Here is a 22245-nt window from a genome sequence, read left to right on the forward strand (position 1 = left end):
TTCTGTGTTTCTGCCTGCACACAGGTACAGGCGCCTTTGTTTGGGGAGGCACTGAATATTTATTTAATGATGGAGTCGTACTCATCAACCACTCTACAGCTTTCCTGCTCAGCAGCACATCATCAGCTGTTCCCCGTGAGCCCACGACTTGTGCCTGTTCTTTCCCACTGGCGGCTGTGTGCTTGTTCTGTGAGCCAGGTTTCCTGTTCGCGGGGTCTTACCCACAGGGCTGCCTTGGCACCCGCCGTGTGCCTCCTGGGAGCTTCAGGGAATGGCCCTGAAGGCCTCACTTGGTTCTGTGCACCCAGGTTTGCCCTCCTGGCCTCTTCCCTGACCACGCTGCGTCCCCTTACTCTGATCTTGGCTAATCAGGACCTGCCGTGTCTGGTGGATTTTGGAAGCCACCTCATTGGGGACAGGAGGTACAGGCCAGGGGACAGCCTGTGGTAGGGCTGGGCTGTGGGAGCTGCAGAGGAGTGCCCACGGCACCTGGAATGCAGAAGACCCCGTGTGGGCAGGAGTATGGCTGGTGGCGCAGTGGCCTGGGGAGCAGTGAGGCTGTCCCCTCAACCTCTTCTGTGGAAGCAGAGATGCCACCAGCCAGGCGCCGTCTAGTAACAAGGGCCTGGGACCCTCTGCGGGACTCAAGCTCACAGACCCCCTGGTCAATTGATGTGCTACTGTGCTGGCCGAGGAGTCCTTTGGCCCACGTGGGGGCTGGGGAGAGGGGTCTGCCTGTTTGGGTGGGCACCTTGGAAGGCCCTGGAGGCCCTGGTTTTAGGGAGAGGAAAGCCCAGACTGCCCTGAGCGCCTCACTTGGGTCTGTGGGGGTTCCAGGGCCCGGCCCAGGCTTTCCACAGCTATGCTGTGCTCCCTTGGTTTCTGGAATTCCCTGCAGATAACAGACAAGAGAAACTGGCCTGTTGATCTCTAGACCATGGTATTGTTTAGTGCTCCTAGAGTGAGTGGTGGCAAAACCCTACGAGGGGTTGGTTCGGAGGATGAGTCCTCTCATCTGGAGAGTATGTTAATAGTTTATTCCAATCCTCACATTCTTTTCAGTCGCTCCCTGAATCACTCTCTTCAGTGGGTCAGGACAAATCCACTCCCTGGGCCTGGGCCCGGGCCAGTGCGTGTCCGGCCTGCTGTGTGGGACCTGGGCGTGCCCACAGGTGTGGCCTGGCAGCTCATCAGGAAGAGCTGGGGAGGCGTGAGACCAATATAGCCTCTGAGGGCTGGGGAGGCGTGAGGCACAGGAGGCCCGAGGATGGGGAGGCATGAGGCGGGGGCCACCCGAGGATGGGGAGTCCTGAGGCCCGGGCGGCCCGAGGATGGGGAGGCGTGAGGTCCAGGCCGGCTGAGGATGGGGAGGCGTGAGGCGCAGGCAGCCTGCGGATGGGGAGGCGTGAGGCGCAGGCAGCCTGAGGATGGGGAGGCGTGAGGCCCGGGCGGCCCAAGGATGGGGAGGTGTGAGGCCCGGGCAGCCCGAGAATGGAGAGACCTGATGTCGAGGCAGCCTCTGGTGCTGCCGCATTGCTTCTGGGCAGCCTGAGGGGCCACATTGTGTCTGGAAGCATCTGCGAGCGTCTGGGCTGTCCCAGCTGACACGGGTCCTTTGCTCCACAGGCCACCAGTTTGGGCTCCCCACGGCAGGCAGCAAGTGGGACTCGGGGAACTCGGCTGTCAACCTGTCCACGGTGGCAGTGATGCCCGTGTCAGAGGACGTGCCTCTCACCACCTTCGCCCTGGAGCTGGAGCACGCCCTCGGCGCCATCGGTAAGCCTGGACCTCCTGGCCTCCAGCCAGCCTCCTCCACCTGCCCGCACAGTCCTCCAGGTTGACCCTAGGACCGGAAACGTGGCTCATCCACACCAGCTGCTGGGGGTCAGCTCAGGTCCCAGGGGACGTGTGTGGAGCCCACACCTTCTGGACTGTCAGGCCTGAGGGCCTGTGCTTGCTGTTAGGAGGAGTGTGTTGTATGACCCTGGCCTCCCACCACGTGCCACGTACCACCACGCTGAGGTGCCGAGAGTACCCCAGATGACTGTAGCAGATCCCTCCAGGCAGACCCTCAGCCTGTCTTTGGGTTCTAGGCCTGCTGGAGGGCACGTGCCGGCTGCCCGCCGTCTTTGAGGGGACGCTGCAGTGGGTGGCCAGGCTCAGCATTGGGTAGTGTTTCCAAACTCCTGGAATACTTGGAATTCCTGGATGCACTTGGAACATTCTGAGTGATGTCACTGGAAATAAGGTTTTCTGCATACACTGGAAATATGTGTCATGAAACAATAGTCAGGACCAGAGATCGAGACCATCCTGGTCAACATGGTGAAACCCCGTCTCTACTAAAAATACAAAAAAGTAGCTGGGCATGGTGGCATATGCCTGTAATCCAAGCTACTCAGGAGGCTGAGGCAGGAGAATTGCCTGAACCCAGGAGGCGGAGGTTGCGGTGAGCCGGGATCGCGCCATTGCACTCCAGTCTGGGTAACAAGAGCGAAACTCCTTCTCAAAAAAAAAAAAAAAAAAAAAAAAAAAATAGTCAGGACCATCAGACAAGGCCATCAGTGCCTTATGTGTCTTAAAATTTTGTTTTGAGAATGGCTTTTATTTATTTATTAATATTATTATTTTTTTGAGACCAAGTTTTGCTCTTGTCACCCAGGCTGGAGTGCAGTGTTGCCATCTTGGCTTACTGCAACCCGCCTCCAGGGTTCAAGCGATTCTCCTGCCTCAGCCTCCCAAGTAGCTGGGAGTGCAGGCACATGCCACCACATCCAGCTAATTTTTTTATTTTTAGTAGAGACGGGGTTTTCCCATGTTGGCCAGGCTGGTCTCGATCTCTTGACCTCATGATCTGCCCGCCTCAGCCTCCTAAAGTGCTGGGATTACAGGTATGAGCCACTGTGCCCAGCCTAGTTATTCTCGGCTGCACACAGTGACTCATGCCCATAATCCCAACACTTTGGGAACCCGAGGCAGGCAGATCACCTGAGGTCAGGAGTTCAAGACCAGTCTCTACTAAAAATACCAAAAATTAGCCAGGTGTGGTGGTGCACACCTGTAATCCCAGCTACTTGGGAGGCTGAGGCAGGAGAATCGCTTGAACCTGGGAGGTGGAGGTTGCAGTGAGCCGAGATAGCCCGATTGCACTCCAGCCTGGGCGACAGAGTGAGACTCTGTCTCAAAAAAACAAAAAAGCCATTAGGATTTTAATAAGGGCTTCATGGAATCTGCAGACTGTGTTGGGTGGAGCTGCCAGGCTGCGCTCCCACCAGCAGTGAGCAGGTTCTGGCTGCCCCACATCCCACCAGCACTGGGCTGGATTTTGAGCTCAGAGTTGTGCCTCGGGCCCAGGGGCCATTTCAGTTGTAAAAGGAGCGCTTATTTCGTGTGCCGGTTACGGCAAGGCCCCGGACACAGCGATCTCTCCTCACAGCTTTTAATTAGAATGAGACCTTCCCTCTTCCTGCACATCAGGCTCTGGGACCTTTCCCAGAGCCTGGCACTGCCCAGCAGCACCTCCTCAGACTGAGCCCCTCATCTCAGCGTCTTCCCGGAGCCCCCGGTGGCTGTGATGCCAGGGCTGGCTCTGGTACCACTGGTCGAGAAGGGTCCTGACCGCCGTGCCTGTGTGGAAGACTTGGTGTCTCCACGTTGGGGACCTTGGCCTCTTGGCATCTGGTACCTCGATATCTGGATTTGTGAAATTATGTTCTCTCCCATTGCCCTGTCTTCCCTGCCTGCACACACGGCACGGACACAGAGATTCCGCTGCCCCTCGTGCTGGAGGAGACCGAGGTTCAGAGAGGGCTGCCGCCTCCTTCAGGGCAGAGGGGAGGTAGCATCAGGCCACAGGCCCTTCCCCACCGTCAGGTGAAGAGTTGTGCTCAGGGGAGCAGGACTTCGGGACAGAGAGTGGAGTCTCACTGCCTTGCCTGCCCTGGGGACGGGGAGTGGACTCTCACTGCCTTCCCTGCCCTGGGGACAGAGAGTGGACTCTCACTGCCTTGGTTGTCCCTGGGGACGGGGCATGGACTCTCACTGCCTTGCCTGCCCTGGGAACAGGGAGTGGACTCTCACTGCCTTGCCTGTCCCTGGGGACAGGGAGTGGACTCCCACTGCCTTGCCTGCCCTGGGGATGGGGAGTGGACTCTTGGCCTTGGAGCTGGGCTGCCTGGGTGGGTTCCATTACTGGTGGTGGTGTTTTCAGGCCCAACCCTGCTGCTGACCAGTGACAACATAAAACAACGCCTCGGCCCCGCTGCCCTGGACAGGTGAGTGCCGCCGGCCCCAGCTCCCTCCTCGCAGCCGGCCCAGTGTGGCCCTGGATGTGTCCTCACTGTGTCCATGCCCAGCATCCGTACTGCAGCGTGCTCCTCATCCAGCACACCTTGGTGTGAGGGCTGATGATGTGAATCCCTTCACTGGACACACTAGGCAGCACTGACCTGCTGGGCACTGTTAGGCCTCTCAGGGGACCCCAACCCCCGCTTCCTGCCTGAGCAGCCCCGGGTGTCACCCTCCCCCACCTGCCGCGCAGCGAGCCCCAGGCCCTGAATGACTTGCTGCAAACTAGGGGGGCGGGTGGGTGGACAGTGGCTGGTTCCGGCCTCTGCTGCCTCTTTCCACGAGGGTCACGTGCTAAGAGAGTGCCAGGACCCTGTGGGGCAGTGAGGCACTCCCTCTGTGGCCCGCAGTGTCCATGAATACCGGCTGTCCAGCTGGCTGGGGCAGCAGGAGGACACCCACAGGATCGTGCTCTACCAGGCAGATGGCACACTCACACCCTGGACCCAGCGCTGTGTGCGCCAGGCCGACTGCATCCTCATCGTGGGCCTGGGAGACCAGGAGCCCACAGTGGGTGAGGTGAGCGTGGGGAGGGCCAGTGGGGCTGGGAGACCCCTCTCTTCAGAACCTTCTCTTTCTCTTTTCCTTGGAGTGAAATATTGCACGAATTCAGAAAAGGACAGATAGTAAGAGCCAAAACCCAGATACCTGCCACCCATGTTTTAAAAACATGTCACGATATGACCTGGAGGCTCTAACAGAGTGGGGCAGGTGCCCCACGTGGCCTCTTGTGAAGTTGGAGCCTCTGGCCGCCTTTCGCACTTTGACAGTGTGTGCAGGAAGCGCTCTTTCCAGGTCTCACATCTGACATCAACAGTGCCCTATTTTACGCCGTCTGAAGTGTGCCTTTCTCCTTAGCACTTAGGTTTCGACGTCCGTGTTCCCTTCACTGCTTTTTCTGGCTTCTTAGTTTTCCTCTTGTGAATGCCTCACCCTCTGCCCCTGCATCCTCAGCCAACGGGAAAAGCCTTGTGCAGGCCCCTTTAGGACGCCGGCCAGCAGGGCCCCTGGCCTGGGCTGGGCCTGCAGGTTCCCAGATGGCACCAGATGGCTGACCTGATTGCCTGGCCGTTGCCACAGACGAGGCCTCGGCTCACAGCCGCCCAGTCCTGTTCCACTCTCCGGCTTCCTGCCTCCAGCCTGCATTTCCTCCCTCCTCTGCTCCCTGCTCTGTTCTCATCACAAGCCTGCCTGGGCTAATCCTGGGGCAGCTAAAAATTCCTCCTCTCTGATGTATGTTCCTGTTCTGCAGTGAGCGATGCTCCCCTGTGAGGGTTTGTTTGCAAAACACCTCATTTGAAAAGGTTGCTGCATGTGTTTATGAAGCCTTGTTAGAGAAACAGAAAGAGGGGGCGCTCCTTCCTGCTGTGCTGACCTTGCCCGGCACACAGCGAGCTGACCCAGGGTTTCAGCAGCTCCAAAACAGAACAGGCCACAGCCAAGTTGCTTTGCAGAACCCAGGAGCCGCTTCCAGGGTCCTGCCCTCAGGCCCGCTGTGCCGGCCCTCCGCTCACGCTCAGGGACACGGGTTCTGCCTTTCAGCTGGAGCGGATGCTGGAGGGCACGGCTGTGCGCGCCCAGAAGCAGCTGATCCTCTTGCACAGGGAGGAGGGGCCGGCGCCCGCCCGCACCGTGGAGTGGCTCAACATGCGGAGCTGGTGCTCCGGCCATCTGCACCTCTGCTGCCCGCGCCGTGTCTTCTCCAGGAGGAGCCTGCCCAAGCTGGTGAGGCGGGGAGAGCGAGGTTGCCTGCCCGTGGCACCTGGTTTATTTCCTCGAAGGTCCGAAGTGCTCTCCACATTCCCCACCTGATTTCCTGACACCTGCACTCCCTGGGCCCTTCCTATGCTTGTGAACTTGACCCTGACTCAGGTCTCCTTCATCTTTGGGCCTCTTGTGTCCGTGGCAAGGTGACCCCCCTGCAGCTAGGAGGCAGCCAGCAGGGTGGGGTGCAGGCACAGGGTGGCCATCAGGGGCTGAGGGGCTCAGTGAACCCTGGGGGATGGGCCTGAATCAGGGGGACTCAGTGAACCCTGGGGGATGGGCGTGAATCAGGGGGACTTAGTGAACCCTGGGGGATGGGCCTGAATCCGGGGACTCAGTGAACCCTAGGGGATGGGCCTGAATCAGGGGGACTCAGTGAACCCTGGGGGATGGGCCTGAATCAGGGAGACTCAGTGAACCTTGGGGGATGGGCCTGACACTGGGGGGCTCCGTTAACCTTAGGGGATTAGCCTTACATTGAGGGTGCTCAGTGAACCCTGGAGAACTGGCCTGACATCAGGGGAAGGGCAGTTAACCTTGGAGGATGGACCTCCTGTCAGGGATGCTCAGGGCTGAGGCGCATGGGCATGTCCTCAGACCAGCACTGTTTCCTCCTTTGGGCAGAAGATCCTGAGACTTTTTATTCTGGTGTCCTCAGGCAGCCCTGGGGCCTGAGGGTGAGGCTTGTGCTTCACAGCCCCCAGCTCTGCCCAGGAACCCCTGCCCTGAAAGCACCATCTGCTGCAGAATTGGGGGACTCCCATGAGGACAACTCTAAGGGTGCTCTCTGGCCCCCACCTGGCCCCACTCGGTGGCCCACGTGCCCTCTGCCAGCGTCCTCCCCCCGGTAGCCGAGCTGTCTCTGGGGCCCGGCCCAAGCTCTGAGGTGCTGGTCAGTCCTATCAGGCAGGGCCTGCTGCATGCTGGAGAGGATTTGGGGTCAGTTTGGGTCAGAAGTGGAGGAAATTCCTCCCAGTGAAGTCAGAATGTGAGGTCTGGGCTGAAGGTGGGGTCCTGCACCAGCCCTGCCTCATGGCTCTTCCCCAGGTGGAGATGTACAAACGCATCTTCCAGCGGCCCCCGGACCGGCACTCAGACTTCTCCCGCCTGGCAAGGGTGCTGACGGGCAACGCCATTGCTCTGGTGCTCGGGGGAGGGGGAGCAAGGTGAGTCCCCCTGCTTCCCATGCAGTCCTCACAGTCGTGTGTGTGGTGACAGTCGCCCCCTCAGGTGCTGGGAGGTGCTGGGTGCCAAGCGGAGGGCAGTGTCACCTGAAGACAAGGAGACCCTCGGGCCGTCTGTCTAGACCCAGCCTCCACCCCAGCCCATCCTCTGAGCAGGCCCCGAATACCCTAGTGCACGAGGTATGCCCACTGACACCGGCGTGGCCCTGGTTTTATGATGGCCGGTTTAGTAGAAAGAGACATCTCTCGTTTTGACCATCTTTGCTTAGAAGTGGTTGCTTGTTGGCCGTGCACGTCTCCTCCTCTGAAACCTCTGCTCTTTCCTTTGCCTGGCTTTCCCGGCGTCTGGTGAGTTTCCGTCACTCTAACACACACTTGATAAAGAATGATCTGCTCTGCCCAAACTTAGTTTCTTAAGGGGTTTTTAACCCAGATAACTCCTATCCTGCATTGTCACCAGACACCTTCTCCTGAACTTGAATATATACGCTTGGAACAGAGATGGAACCCTGGAGCCATGAGGAGGGTGGGACAGGTGCATGCCCCTCTCCTGAGCCAGGTGTGCATACGGGGCAGGGAGGAGCCTCCTACGGCTGCCCCCAAAGGAAGGGAGGACACTGAGGTGTGCCTGGGTGGGGGTCCAGGCTGGGGCTGCCCTGCTGCGGTGGGGCCTCTCTGGCAGCCCCTCCTATCTCCCATGGGTGCCAGCACCACCACCCAGGGAAGAGTTCAGAGGTAGCCCCAGGGCCTCGAGGCTGCTTCTGCTGGCCCCAGGGCAGGGCCCCGTCAGCCCCTGGGCCTGGTCCAGGTGGTACAGTGCCCACTGTATCCTCTGTCTGAGGGACTTTCCACCTCGTTGCTGCTGCACTTTCTCTTGAAAGTCGTTGAAATTGGCCTAGAACAGTCTGATGGCTTGCCCCAGGTTGCCAGGCTGGGGACAGGGCCCAGGTCTCTTTCTGTGAGCCTGGGATAGTGCAGGGGCTTGGGGCAGTTGAACCCAGACCCACACCTGGCTTGCAGGTCAGACCAGCAGCATTGCTAATGACAACGTAGCTTTGATCAAGGTAATAATTAGAAGCCATACGGTTCTGTAAGGCACATACCTGCAGTCCTTTGCCCTCCCACCAGCACCACATGCGGAGTTATCCTAGAAATAAATGCTTCCAGTGTTTTGGGCTATCTGCTTGTCTGTATTTCTTTTTTTTTTTTTTTTGAGACGGAGTTTCGCTCTTGTTACCCAGGCTGGAGTGCAATGGCGCGATCTCGGCTCACTGCAACCTCCGCCTCCTGGGTTCAGGCAATTCTCCTGCCTCCGCCTCCTGAGTAGCTGGGATTACAGGCACACGCCACCATGCCCAGCTAATTTTTTGTATTTTTAGTAGAGACGGGGTTTCACCAAATTGACCAGGATGGTCTCGATCTCTCGACCTTGTGATCCACCCGCCTCGGCCTCCCAAAGTGCTGGGATTACAAGCTTGAGCCACCGCGCCCGGCCGCTTGTCTGTATTTCTAAATCATTCCTATTCTGCTAAGTTTTTGGTTTTCTTAGTTTTTAGATTGTTGACTTCTTAACCCCCTTGAGCACATGCAGTCAGAGTCTATCTATCTATTTCTAACTATCAATCAATCACTCATCTATCTATGCATCTGTCTCCCTCCTTTTCACCCAGAATCCCAGTGTGGTGCCATCACTAGTTAGCCAGCACTCACTGTCTATGTTATTACAGCAGTGTGGGTGTCACTCACAGCTAAGTCACAGCCTGTTGTATACGATGATTGAAGTGTCTTCCTTGGAGTTGATAATTGTTACATTTGTTCATCTTTCTGTGTATCATTAATTAACCCAAAGACACTGAGGCAAGAATTAACCTCCTCTCAGTATGTTCGGACATACCACTCATCTCTGTTCAGTCTTCAGGAGTCATCCTCCCTAAAGCCCTCTAGCCTCCTCTTATTTCTACCGGTTGCTTTCTGACATGCTGCTGAGATGTTGCACTGGAATTTTCCATCACCATCATTCTGGAAACTACCTTTGTTTCTCTCCTGTGTTCAGTTCCATTTCCTGCAATTTCATGTCTTCTTCTTTATTGGCTTATTCCTCATTTTGGTGGAGTATGCTCTAGAAATTTCCTTAGGAGAAGATTCATGGGGAAGTAAACATTTTAAAACCATGCATATCAGCAAATGTCCTCACTCTGTTTCCATACCTGAATGATAGTTTGGCTAGGTATAGAATTCTAGATGGAAATAATTTTCCCTGAGAATTTTAAGGCATGGTTCCATTGTCTTTTTAGATTTTCGTATTGCTGTTGAGAAATTTAGTGCTATTTTTATTCACAAGGCCAGTTTTTTCTTCTGGAAACTTGTAGGATATTCTCTCTCTTAAAAAAATAACGAATAAGCCGGGTGCAGTGGCTCAAGCCTGTAATCCCAGCACTTTGGGAGGCCAAGGCGGGTGGATCACAAGGTCGAGAGATCAAGACCATCCTGGTCAACATGGTGAAACCCCCCCATCTCTACTAAAAATACAAAAAATTAGCTGGGCATGGTGGCGTGTGCCTGTAATCCCAGCTACTCAGGAGGCTGAGGCAGGAGAATTGCCTGAACCCAGGAGGCGGAGGTTGCGGTGAGCCGAGATCGCACCATTGCACTCCAGCCTGGGTAACAAGAGTGAAACTCCGTCTCAAAAAAAAAATAATAATAATAACGAATAAAAATAAACAGCATTTCGCTTTGTTGCCCAGATTGGAATGCAGCCTGGCAATCATAAGCTCACTATAGCCTCAACTCCCGGCTTCAAGCAGTCCTCCCCACTTAGCCTCCCAGAGTGTCGAGATTACAGGCGTGAGCCACTGTGCCTAGCCTGAGACTCTGCATTCTTGGTATTCTGAAGGCGCATGATGATGGGCCTGCATGTGGCTCCTTTTGCGTCCATTGACACTGGATTCCCAGTGAGTCCTTTCAAATTTGGAAACTCAGACTTCAACTCTGGGAATTTTTAATTTTTCTAAATAAAAAATGTTTACCCCTCTCTCTCTTTTCTGTATTCTCTCTTCCTGGAGCTTTTTTTTTTTTTTTTTTAAACTCCAGCACTCTGTCACCCAGCCTGGAGTGCAGTGGTGCATCATAGCCCTCTGCAGCCTGAAATTCCTGGGCTCAAGCAATTCTCCCACCTCAGCCTCCAGAGTAGCTGGAATGAAAGGTGCAGGCAGCACACCGAGTTAAGTTGTTTTTCTTTTTTCTTTTTTATGGAGAGATGCGGTTTCACCTTGTTGCCGGGCTAATCTCAAACTCCTGGGCTCAAAGGATCCTCCTGCCTCAGCCTCCCAAAGTGCTGGGATTACAGGCATGAGCCACCGTGCCCAGCCTTCCTGGAGCTTCTGATAGTCAGATTTGGGGCATCTTAGATGGATCTTCTAATTTTTAGTGTTTTATCTTGCCTATTCTTCATCTCTGTCTTTTTGTTCCACTTTCTGGAAGATTTTTTCTCGACTGCATCTTACATTTTCTCTTTTCTGCTGCAGTGTCTCTGACGTCTGAGTACGTTTCCCGCAGCACTCCTGTGCTCCTCCAGCGCAGCACTATGCTCCTGTGAGGACACTGATCACGGGCTTGCTTGTGCCTCCCACGCTCACTCGGGTCTGCCACTATGCACCGCGCCGGAACACGTCTGGGGTCTGTCTGTGCCCCCGACTCTCAGCGGTGGCATTGCCAAGCAGCCTTCCACGATCCACCAGGCTTTGCTTTCCCCTTCCTGTTGATGGACACCTGGTTGGTTTTCTGGTCTTGGTTATTACAAACAAAACGGTTATAACCAATTCTTTTTGTTTGTTTGTTTGTTTTGAGAAAGGGTCTCGCTCTTTGGCCCAGGCTGGAGTGCAGTGGCACGATCTCAGCCCACTGCAGCCTCCTCCTCCTGGGTTCAAGCGGTTCTCTGTAGCAACCTCCCGAGTAGCTGGGATTACAGGCGTCCCCTACCCCCGCACCATGCCCGGCTAATTTTTATATTTTTAGTAGAGATGGGGTTTCACCATCTTGTCCAGGATGGTCCTGAACGCCTGACCTTGTGATCCACCCGCCTCGACCTTCCAAAGTGCTGGGATCACAGGTGTGAGCCATTGCGCCCGGCTTATTTCTTTTTCTTTTTCCTTATTGCGCTGGTCAGAACCACCAGTGCAGTATGGCTAGACATGGTGGGCGTGGACACACAAGCCTGTTCCCAGGTGTGGGAGCAGGTGCTCAGCCCACCACTGAGTGTGATCTTGTCCATCAGCTTTTTGTGGCTGCTCTTGGTCAGACTGAGGAAGTTCCTTTTCATTCTCAGTTTCCTGAGTTTTTGTCATGAATGGTTGTCTTTGTGACTCTATCGAGATGATTGTATTTTTTTCTTTAATCTGTTAATGCATTAATTACATTGATTTTCAAATTAAAACTAATATTGTATTCCTGGGATAGACCCATTTGGTCATGGTGTTAAAGTTATCCTGTTTATATATTGCTAGATTCTATTCAAACCTGAGTAAGACTGGACTGAAATTGTCCCTTTTTGAAATATCTTTACTGGGTTTTGGTATGAAGATTTGTTTGCTGGCTTCATAAGTTGAAATGGGAAGTTCATCTTCTCTTCCTATTATCTGGAAGGTTTAAAACATTTTTTTTTTTTTTTGAGACTGAGTTTCGCTCTTGTTACCCAGGCTGGAGTGCAATGGCGCGATCTCGGCTCACCGCAACCTCTGCCTCCTGGGTTCAGGCAATTCTCCTGCCTCAGCCTCCTGAGTAGCTGGGATTACAGGCACACGCCACCATGCCCAGCTAATTTTTAGTATTTTTAGTAGAGACGGGGTTTCACCATGTTGACCAGGATGGTCTCGATCTCTTGACCGTGATCCACCCGCCTCGGCCTCCCAAAGTGCTGGGATTACAGGCTTGAGCCACCGCGCCCGGCCTAAAACATTTTTTTTATTTTTACTTTTTATTTATTTGTTTTTTTGAGACGGGTCTCATTCTGTTGCCCAGGTTGGAGTACAGTGGTATCATCATAGCTCACTGCTGGCATTACAGGTGTGAGCTGCTGATCCCAGCCAGAAATGGAATCTGTAACTTTTAAATCCCCACAAATAAGATTTCATGTCCAGATGGTTTCACCAGTGAATTTTATGAAGCATATAAGGAATAAATAAGAAAAATTTTACATAAAACCTTCCAAGAGGCCAGGCATGGTGGCTCACACCTATAATATGAGCATTTTGGGAGGCCAAGGAGGAAGTAGTATTGAGCCCAGTAGTTCCAGACCATCGTGGGTAAGATACTGAGACTCTGTCTCTACAAAAAATGAAAAGATTAGCTCTTCTCTACAAAAATGAAAAGATGGTGTGTGCCTGTGGTCCCAGCTACTTGGGAGGCTGAGGCAAGAGGGGAATCACTTGAGCCCAGGAGGCTGAGGCTGCAGTGAGCTGTGATCACGCCACTGCACTCCAGCCTGGGTGGGAGTGAGACCTTGTCTAAAAATAAAAATAAGAAATAAATAAAAGATTAAATTTCTTTAATCTGTGCTGAGTTCCAGTACTACTCAGATGTTCTGTTTCTTACAGTATTTTGGTGAGTTATGTTTTTCTAAAAACGTGCCCATTTTATCTGAATTTTTCCATGTATGGCATGCAGTTGTTCAGTGTTTTTAACTGAAGTGCCTGCACCGATGTTCCCTTCTTCGTTCCCGATGCTTCGTTTCTTGGTGCTTTCTCTCTTTCATGTCCTTGACGAGTCTCACCAGGGCTGCCCCTGGAACTGGCCCGTCCATGCCAGCCTTCACCGTGGTCCGTCTTCTCTACTGTATGTTTGGTTTTTGGCTCTTGAAGATCCACTATTGTCTTTGTTATTTGCTTAATTTTACTCTCTTTTATTTAGATTATTCTTTTTTCCCTAACATTTAGACAAGTAGACATTGTCTCTAAAGAAACAGAGAGTAAATATATGCTGTCTCTCACAACCACTCAGAGGATAGAAAAGTGAACGTAACGTGTCTCTTATTTTTTTCTCACGCTGGCTTAAAGGTTTTTGTTTTTTGGGTTTTTTTTTTTTTTTTTTTTTTTTGTCTTGGGTTTTTGACAACATGGGAATGGTTTTCTTTTGATTTATGCTTAGGATTTATCATGCTTCCTGATTCTGAGGCCTGATGTCTGTCATCAGTTCTAAAAAATGCCACCCCATCTCTTCAGATGTGGCTTCCCTCCCCGTCTTCTTTCTGTGGCTCAGATCGCACATAAATGAGAGTTTGGTGCCAGACCCCATGTTTCCGTATCTCCTTTACATATTTTGTAAAACAGTATTTTACATATTCTGTTCTTTTGATGCTTCATGATTCAATGAATATTTTCTTCTGACCCATCTTATATTTTACCATTTCTCTCTTCAGCTGTTCTGTTCTGCTGTTAAGCCCACTCACTGAGTTTTTCATTTGTTATTATATTTTTTACTTCTAGAATTTCCATTTGGTTTTATGCCAGAATGAACACTCTTGTTTTTAATTCTTAGAACTTGTTTTTAAGGCTTATACCTGAGTATTTAATATTTTGCAGCAGGATTACATATGGTTCTTTTTTATTACGTTAAAATACATACAACATAAAATTTACCACTTTAACTGTTGTTGACTATTCAATTATTAATATATTAATGATATTAATATAATTAATTGTGCAACGGTGTTACAGTGTTGTGCAAACATTACCACTGTCCATTTCCAGAACTTGTTTTAGGTAGGGTCTCACTCCAGTCCAGGTTGGAGTGCAGTGGTGTGACCTCAGCTCAGTGCGGCCTCGGCTTCCCGAGCTCAAACGGTCTTCCCACTCAAATCTGCCCCCATGATCCAGTTACCTCACACCAGGTCCCTCCTCCAATACTGGGGATTAAAATCCAACTTTTTGGGTGGCGGACACAGCCAGACCGTAGCAGATGTCTCCAGGACCCTCCCTGCTGTGGCTCATGTCCGATCCCTCCTGAGGGCTGGGTGGTCTTCCCTTGTCTGCTTGGCTCCTTGCACACTTTAAGCATGGTCACAGTAAAAGCCTGTGTCTCTTATCTGGGTGCACTCTGGGTCCACTTTTATTGTCTGTTTTTTTCTTTTCACTATGGCGCCAAAAGAAGAGCCTGCATGAGGCTTTTCTCCTCATATGACTGGTAACCTTTGGTTGAGTAGTGAACATTCCGTATGAAAGCGGCAGCAGTGATTTGAGGCCCTGGGTGCTGGCTGCCTGGTCTCAGGGGTGCTGCCTGGTCCATGGGTGCTGGTCTACATCCAGCTTACCTGACTCCTGGGGTGGTGCCCCTCATGATGCTTCTCCCTTCCAGGGCCCCTCAACTCCAGTTCTCCTACCACCTCTCAGACACCTTGCTGGAGGCAACCGTGTTTGTGGGTAGAAAAGGCCAATGCCAGTCATCTCTCAGGACATCCTTCTCCCCATCCCAGCCTCACAGTCCCTCAGTACCTCCAGAAAGAGAGATTTTATTTATTTTGAGACAGAGTCTTACTTTGTCACACAGGCTAGAGTGTAGTGGTACGATCTCGACTCACTGCAACCTCCCTCTCCTAGGTTCAAGTGATTCTTCTGCCTCAGCCTCCTGAGTAGATGGGATTACAGGTGCCCACCACCATGCTCAGCTAATGTTTGTATTTTTAGTAGAGACGGGGTTTTGCCCTGTTGGCCAGGCTGGCCTCGAACCCGTAGCCTCAAGTGATCTGCCCGCCTCAGCCTCCCAAAGCGCTGAGATTATAGGCATGAGCTCAGATTGCATCTGGGTCCCTTTCTGAGTCAGTGTCTCTGCTTGGAGGAGTTGGGAACTAAGGCTGAGCAGATGGTTGCAGGTGGCCACCTCTGAAGCCTCTGCAGGGCATAGCCTGGGCCTGGTGCTCACTCATCACTCTATGTCCCTGGCTGGTGCAGAGGCTGTGCCCAGGTGGGCGTTCTCAAGGCCTTGGCAGAGTGTGGCATCCCTGTGGACATGGTGGGAGGCACGTCCATCGGGGCCTTCATGGGTGCCCTGTACTCTGAGGAGCGGAACTACAGCCAGATGCGGATCCGGGCCAAGCAGTGGGCTGAGGTAAGCAGGCACTGACCACCCTCGCTGGAGCAAGGCCCCAGGTCCATGATGGTGCCTGAGGGATGCTGGGGCCATTGGCCTCTTCATGTAGCTCTGCAGGGCCCTGCCTTCAAGGAGGCTATCCTCTGAGGCAAAGGGGCAGCACAGAGAGGCGCAGACAAAGGTTGGTAGTGGGGGTGGTCTGATCCACGTCTGAGATGGTGGAGGTTGGTGGTGGGGGTAGTGTGATCTGGGTCTGAGATGGTGGAGGTTGGTGGTGGGGGTGGTGTGATCCGGGTCTGAGATGGTGGAGGTTGGTGTGAGGGTGGTGTGATCCAGGCCCAGGTCTGAGATGGAGCTTTCTGCCCTACAGGCCAGACAGGGCAGTGTGAGCAGCTGAGGATGGGCTTATTGAGTCCTCCTGACAGGCTGGGTGCTGTCCCAGTTCATGGCAGCCAGCCTGGGTTGAGGTAGGGCAGGGAGGTGTTGGCGTGGGGGCATGAGATGGTGTTAGGGCGGCTGGGCGGTTCAGGGTCACAGGGGAGATGTAAACTACTTTGGCCATTAGTCTGGCCTTGTGACAAATGGATTCCAGAATCAAAATACCAAATACAGAATCAAAGAGAGCAGTGGGAACAGGCTCCCCTCAGGGGAGCAGAGGGAGGCAGCTGGGCTTTGGTTCCCCAGCAGTTGTGCCACCGTCTGCCCTCCTCAGCACTGTGCTTGCTTTTATGGAACAAAACCGAGCTTTGGTTGGAGCTATGAGTGGGATCAGAAGCGTTCATGTTCTCCTTTTAAAAGGAGAGAAAATTGGTCATCCTCTGCCGCAGCAGCTCCCAAGCAGGCCTGTGCTGCATTCACGTGGCCTGGGGCCGCCACCAGCCCCACCAGCGAGTCCAGAGGCCCCTGACACCAGTTCCCCATTCTGTTCCAGGAATGTTTCTGTCCCTAAAACGAGTCACCTGGTCACCTTGATTGTGGCCGCTCAAAAGAGGGCTTGTGGACTGGCGCACAACAGACGGCCTCCGGGACAGCACTGGGACAGGACACCCATGGGCAGAGGTGGCTCCAAGCCCGTCCTATCCCAGAGCCACCAGACAGGGCTCTCCCTGTCCCTTCCCTGCCGGTCTGGCACTGGGGGCCCAAGTGTGGAAATGGCCAGAGCTCTCTGGGATGGTCCTCCCTCCGTCCTGGGAATGCTGGGCCATGGGAGCTGGGCAGGGCAAGGTGGGGCTGGGGCTGTGTGCCTGCCCCTCGTGCTGAGCAGCCATGACTTTCCTGAGAGCACTCCATTGTGTCCCCCTGGCCCGGGGACCTTGTGTACCCAGCAGCCCGCCCTGAGCTCTCCTCCTCGCCAACCCTCTGGCCATGGGCCTGGGCCAGGCCTTGCCCCAGAGCTGAGCAGGCAAAGCCAAGGAGGCCCTGCTGCAGAGCCTGTGAGGGTCAGGCCAGCAGGGGCTTAGGAGTCAAGAAGGGACTGAGGGCAGGGCTGTGTCTTGGCTTTCAGGCTCTAGCCTGTGCCACCTCTGAAGCTCCAGCCAGGGCGCCAAGCCCCAGAACTTTGGTCAGGGCCCAAGGATGCTCTGGACCCCCGTTCCATTCACAAGAGGCCCTCGGTGCACCATGGGTCTGCTGTGGCAGCCCGCAGCGGGGTGTGGGAGCCTTCTGTGAACCACAAATGTGCCTCCAGGGCATGACGTCCATGATGAAGGCCGCACTGGACCTCACCTACCCCGTCACATCCATGTTCTCCGGAGCCAGCTTCAACAACAGCATTTGCAGTGTCTTCCGGGACCGGCAGATCGAGGTGCGCCCCCACCTTCGGGAGCCCATGCAGCCCGTAGCACCTGTCCCCTCCTGGCCCTGGGTCAGCCTCCCCAGACATGGGACGGGAGTGTGAAAAGGAGAGGGCCCGTCTGAGCTCTGTCCACCTGCAGGACCTATGGATTCCCTATTTTGCTATCACCACCGACATCACAGCCTCGGCCATGCGGGTCCACACAGACGGTGAGCACTCCTGCTGTGCAGGGGCAGCCAGCTTGGGTGCGAGGTGTGGGCAGGGGGAGAGCCCAGCAGCCCCAGGGGATTGGGAAGGCCATGGGGTCTCCCGAAGGGTGCAAACAGTGTGGGCAGCTCTGTCCATGGAGGATACAAGATGCCCCTACTGGGGGCACAGATGCGAGGGATGCCGCCTGGGCCAGAGGCCTCAGAAGACTGGACGGGACCCTCTCGGAATCAGTGATATGGGGCCAGACAGATGGACGCCATGTGGGAGGTCCTGGGGTGGGGGGCTCACCTGGGTCAGGGGGATGAGGGCTTCACTCAGTCATGGGGTGAGGGGCCCCCTCGGTCCTGGGATGGAGGGCTCACCTGGGTCAGGGGGATGAGGGCTTCACTTGGTGATGGGGTGAGGGGCCCCCTCGGTCCTGGGGTTGGGGGCTTACCTGGGTCAGGAGGATGAGGGGTTCACTCGGTGATGGGGTGAGGGGCCCCCTTGGTCCTGGGGTTGGGGGCTCACCTGGCTCAGGGGGATGAGGGCTTCACTCAGTCATGGGGTGAGGGGGCCCCCTCAGTCCTGGGGTGGGGGGCTCACCTGGGTCAGGGGGATGAGGGAAAGAAAATTCACTCGGTCCTGGGTGGGGGGTGCTCCTGGGTCAGGGGGATGAGGGGTTCACTCAGGGTGAGGGGCTGCCCTGAGTCAGGAGGATGAGAGAAAGAAAATTCACTCTGTTCATGGGGTGAGGGGCTCACAGCAGTTGGAAGGCCATTCAGCCCTTGGGCCACACGCTTCCCTCTGTGGAGGGGGCCTCAGAGAGGTGGGACTTAACAGCTCCAGGACCGTGGAGGCAAGGCCCTGACCCCTGGACCTGGCAGTAGCCTCCTCAGGGTAATTAACGGCTCTGGGCCCCCTCCCCAGGCTCCCTGTGGCGGTATGTGCGTGCCAGCATGTCCCTGTCCGGTTACATGCCCCCTCTCTGTGACCCCAAGGACGGACACCTGCTGATGGACGGGGGCTACATCAACAACCTCCCAGGTACTGCGGTGGGGGGACCTGGCGGGAGCACAGGCTCCTGGGTCACACCACCCCGGGGGCTCTGCTGCAGCTGCCTCCGCACTGAGAAGGCTGGGCTAGAACACGTTTTCCTTGGAGTGTGCCAAGGGAAAATGTCAGGCTGGCATCGGAGCGCCGAGAACATGCACACGCGTGTACACGCACACGCAGGCAGGGGCAGCATATGGCCCTGTTTGTCAGCTCAGCAGCGTGCAGAACAAAGGCCAAGTCGAGGAACCGGGAGCAATTAAGCCCCATCTGTGCCCACAGTCAGAAACTAACAGCCTGCAGGTGTCGGCTTGCCGGGGGCCAGGCTATTCCCGTCACCTGTGGGACGTGCGGTCAGAAAGGCTCAGGACACAGCTGTGTGCCCACGGCTGCCCAAGGAACTGGGCGTGTGGGTCTTCTGCCTCCAGAAGGTGTAACAGCGGAGAGGAGACCCCACAGCCCCCAGGTCAGGGCTTGGCAAGGCAGGCTCTGCCCCGTCCCCTGGCTGTGTGTGCCGGTCCAAGCAGTAACCAGGGCTGCCTTCTCCCTAGCGGATGTGGCCAGGTCTATGGGGGCAAAAGTGGTGATCGCCATTGACGTGGGCAGCCGAGATGAGACAGACCTCACCAACTACGGGGATTCACTGTCTGGGTGGTGGCTGCTGTGGAAACGCTGGAACCCCTTGGCCACGAAAGTCAAGGTGGGGTGCTGCTGGGTGGGCTGGGCTGTCCCTTCGGCTCCTCCCTGTAGCCCCCCACACCTGTCCTGTGGCAGGGGAGTGGGGGCTGCTCCTGGGCCCTGAGGCCAGCTCTGGGGAAGGGAGGAACCAGGCCAGACCGGCCTGAAGGCTCCACCCCTCACCAGAAGACACCTCCAGGACCCGCGGCTGGGTGCTGCCGCCCTCTCCCCACGGCCCCAGGGCGGAGGATGGGTCCCCAGAGCCTGTCCTGCGCCACCGGCCGGGCCGGGACGTGGAGGTGCCGGGGCAGGAGACTCAGGCGGCTGTGACGGCAGCAGGTGTTGAACATGGCAGAGATTCAGACGCGCCTGGCCTACGTGTGCTGCGTGCGGCAACTGGAGGTGGTGAAGAGCAGTGACTACTGCGAGTACCTGCGCCCCCCCATCGACGGCTACCGGACCCTGGACTTCGGCAAGTTCAGCGAGATCTGCGTGAGTGCCGGCCGCCGCGGCTGCCCCTTCCCGCTTCCTCCTTCCGGGACTTTCCACACCTCCTGACGGGCCCCTGGGGTGTGCACAGGAAGTGGGGTACCAGCACGGGCGCACGGTGTTTGACATCTGGGGCCGCAGCGGCGTGCTGGAGAAGATGCTGCGTGACCAGCAGGGGCCGAGCAAGAGGCCGGCGGGCGAGGTGAGTGCGGGCGCCCGGGCCACGCCCAGCTCCCCGGACACGCCCACCTCGTTGGGCCACGCCCAGCCCCACCAGCTCCCCAGGCCACGCCCAGCTCCCCGGACACGCCCACTTCGTTGGGCCACGCCCACCTCGTTGGGCCAAGCCAAGCCCCCCACCCCGCCAGCACCCCAGGCCATGCCCACCTCTTTGGGCCACGCCCACCCCGACCAGCTCCCCAGGCCACGCCCAGCATCGCAGGCCACGCCCAGTTCGTTGGGTCACGCCCACTTCTTTGGGCCACGCCCACCTCGGGGCACAGGCCCTGCCCCCCTGGCAGAAGACTCCACAAGGCTAGGGCAGGGATTGCTTAGGGGCTGCAGGCAGGGCACAGGGATGGTGGGGCCCCTCCTCCCACAGGTAGCAGGCTGAGGACTGGCAGGGAGGTGCCCACGGACGACGTGCTGTCCTCACCCCACACCCAGGTCCTCACCTGTCCCAGCACCTCCTTCACGGACCTTGCCGAAATTGTGTCTCGGATTGAGCCCGCTAAGGCCGCCATGGTGGATGGTAAGTGGAGGTCCAAGACAAGGCCCTCGTGTCTGTGTGGCCTCCTGATGCTGGGTTGGGCTCTACCCCCTCCCCTTCTGCCCACACCCATGCCCAGGCTCCAGCAGCTGGGGTGCTTGGTGGCGCTCCTCTGTCCCAGGGCAGCGTGTGTCCCCACAGCAATGGGATTGTGACCACCCTGGGCCAGCCAGCCTCTGCCCTTCATTCATCCCAAGTCCCAGCCATACCTCAGAGCTGAGGCAGAACCACGTTTTGCCTCCCACCCCAGCCCACCCAGTGGGAGGTGGGAATGGAGGCTGCTTGCAGGAGGGGCCGGAGGGCCAGAAGGGTGGATCTAGTGCCCTCCATGCTCCATCCAGGGCCCAGCGCTTGGGCCTTGGGCCAGCGGCCTCCTAGCAGCAGAACTGCATGTTCTCCTGTGAAACGCCTTTGTGGCTGCCTCGGGCCGAGAGAGCTCCAGGCAAGGCAGCCGCTATCCACAGAAGCCTGGTCTGAGGTGCTGAAGTCCTGAGGGTGCCTGGCTGGTAGGGAGAAGTGTCTGCCCACTCCTTGTCCTTGTGGAAGATGCTCAAGTGCTGGGCTGGGGCAAGGCTGGAGGCAGACAGAACCAAGGGTGGTGTGTGGGGCCACCCTGGGACCAGGTTGCTGTGTATGGGGCCCCAGCCCACCTGGGGGTGGGGGTGGCCGGTTCTGCCTCTGTGGCTGTGCTGGGCATGGTCCCGTCCTGGGGAGGGGATTGATGCGGACCTCCCTTCGGCACCAGACGAATCTGACTACCAGACGGAGTATGAGGAGGAGCTGCTGGACGTCCCCAGGGATGCATACGCGGATTTCCAGAGCACCTTGGGCAAGCAGGGCTCAGACTCGGTGAGCAGCTGGGCATGGCCCCACCTGGTGCCCTCAGCCGAGCCTCTGTGCCTGGCTCTGAGCCAGCCGCTCCTTCCCTATGGCCCCCGCCCTACCTGGTCCTCACCTGGACCATGCGGTCTGCTTGCAGGAGGATGAGTCCTTGCTGCGGCCTCAACACCCCAGCATGGCTTTCGCAAAACGGTCTGGGGGTTCCTCTGACCAGGATGGGTAGAGTCTTTGATGAAGAGCCTGGATGCAGTGTCTTCCGTGGGACTGTCCCCAAGGCTGAGGCTCCTGCCAAGTCCTAGGGACCTCTGTACTTGCCCTGCTGGAAGGCCCAGCTTTCTCTCAGGCCCTGGCTATGTCGGGGGCCTCTGAGCCTCTTCTCTGCACTGGCAGCCCTGCACATAGGGCCATGGGAACCCTCCTGAAACTTCTGTAAGCCCCCCTGCAACCCTGTGAGCCCCCCCAAAGCCTTGTGAGGTCCCCTTGAAGCCCTGTGAGCCCCCCTGAAGCCCTGTGAGGTATGGAAGCCCTGATGCTGCCGTTTGATGTTTCAATAAAGGTGGATCTGCTGTCGGACGTGTCTCCTTGTGGCAAAGAAACACTCCTGGCTGTCCCTGATGCGGCAGTCCCTGAGGTTGGGCAGTCCCCAGTCCTCAAAGGACCCCGCCGCTGGGGCCTAAGAGCCCCAGGGCAGGCCAGGCAGGTTGGGTGCCCAGAGTCTGCATGGAGCTGTGGTTCCCCAGGACCAAGACGGGCCCCTCTGGCTCCCTCTGGCCTCGTGCACACTGGGTGCCCTCCAAACCGGCTATCCCTTCAGGGGATAGTCCCAAACTGCACAGGGAGCCCTTTTGTGTAAGGGAAGGAAGAAGCGGCCGCCCGGTGACCCCTGCAGGTCTGAGCAGCAGATCGGGAGGGCCGAGGGCCCAGGACTTTGTGAACGTAGGGGCCGCTGGCCTCAGTTTCCCCCCTCTGGAGGCCTCGATGAAAGGGCACCGAGCCGGGCCGTCGGGCCCCGCCCCTCGACCCCACCAGGGCACTGACGTCACGGTGGGCGGGCCCCG

The 22245-nt window shown here is 56.4% G+C and overlaps 1 protein-coding gene across 7 annotated transcripts in view; it reads left to right on the top strand.

The window, feature by feature from the left end:
- The window catches only part of PNPLA7 (patatin like domain 7, lysophospholipase), a 70817-nt gene extending 49060 nt beyond the window's left edge, over positions 1–21757 (top strand). For 3 of the 7 annotated variants that reach the window (XM_074394415.1, XM_074394417.1, XM_074394418.1), the window contains 15 exons: positions 1627–1776; positions 4211–4274; positions 4698–4866; positions 5890–6072; positions 7159–7277; positions 15236–15392; positions 17062–17178; positions 17309–17378; positions 18289–18405; positions 18963–19111; positions 19429–19581; positions 19674–19780; positions 20245–20329; positions 21093–21196; positions 21327–21757. In XM_074394415.1, the coding sequence (XP_074250516.1) occupies positions 1627–1776; positions 4211–4274; positions 4698–4866; positions 5890–6072; positions 7159–7277; positions 15236–15392; positions 17062–17178; positions 17309–17378; positions 18289–18405; positions 18963–19111; positions 19429–19581; positions 19674–19780; positions 20245–20329; positions 21093–21196; positions 21327–21486 (1904 nt within the window). In that variant the 3' untranslated portion in view covers positions 21487–21757. The other 4 variants (XM_039461399.2, XM_039461397.2, XM_039461398.2 and 1 more) reach the window with 4 other exon arrangements.
- Positions 21758–22245: the final 488 nt, after the last annotated feature.

Source organism: Saimiri boliviensis, chromosome 2 (genome assembly GCF_048565385.1).
Source record: "Saimiri boliviensis isolate mSaiBol1 chromosome 2, mSaiBol1.pri, whole genome shotgun sequence".
Classification (NCBI taxonomy): domain Eukaryota; kingdom Metazoa; phylum Chordata; class Mammalia; order Primates; family Cebidae; genus Saimiri; species Saimiri boliviensis.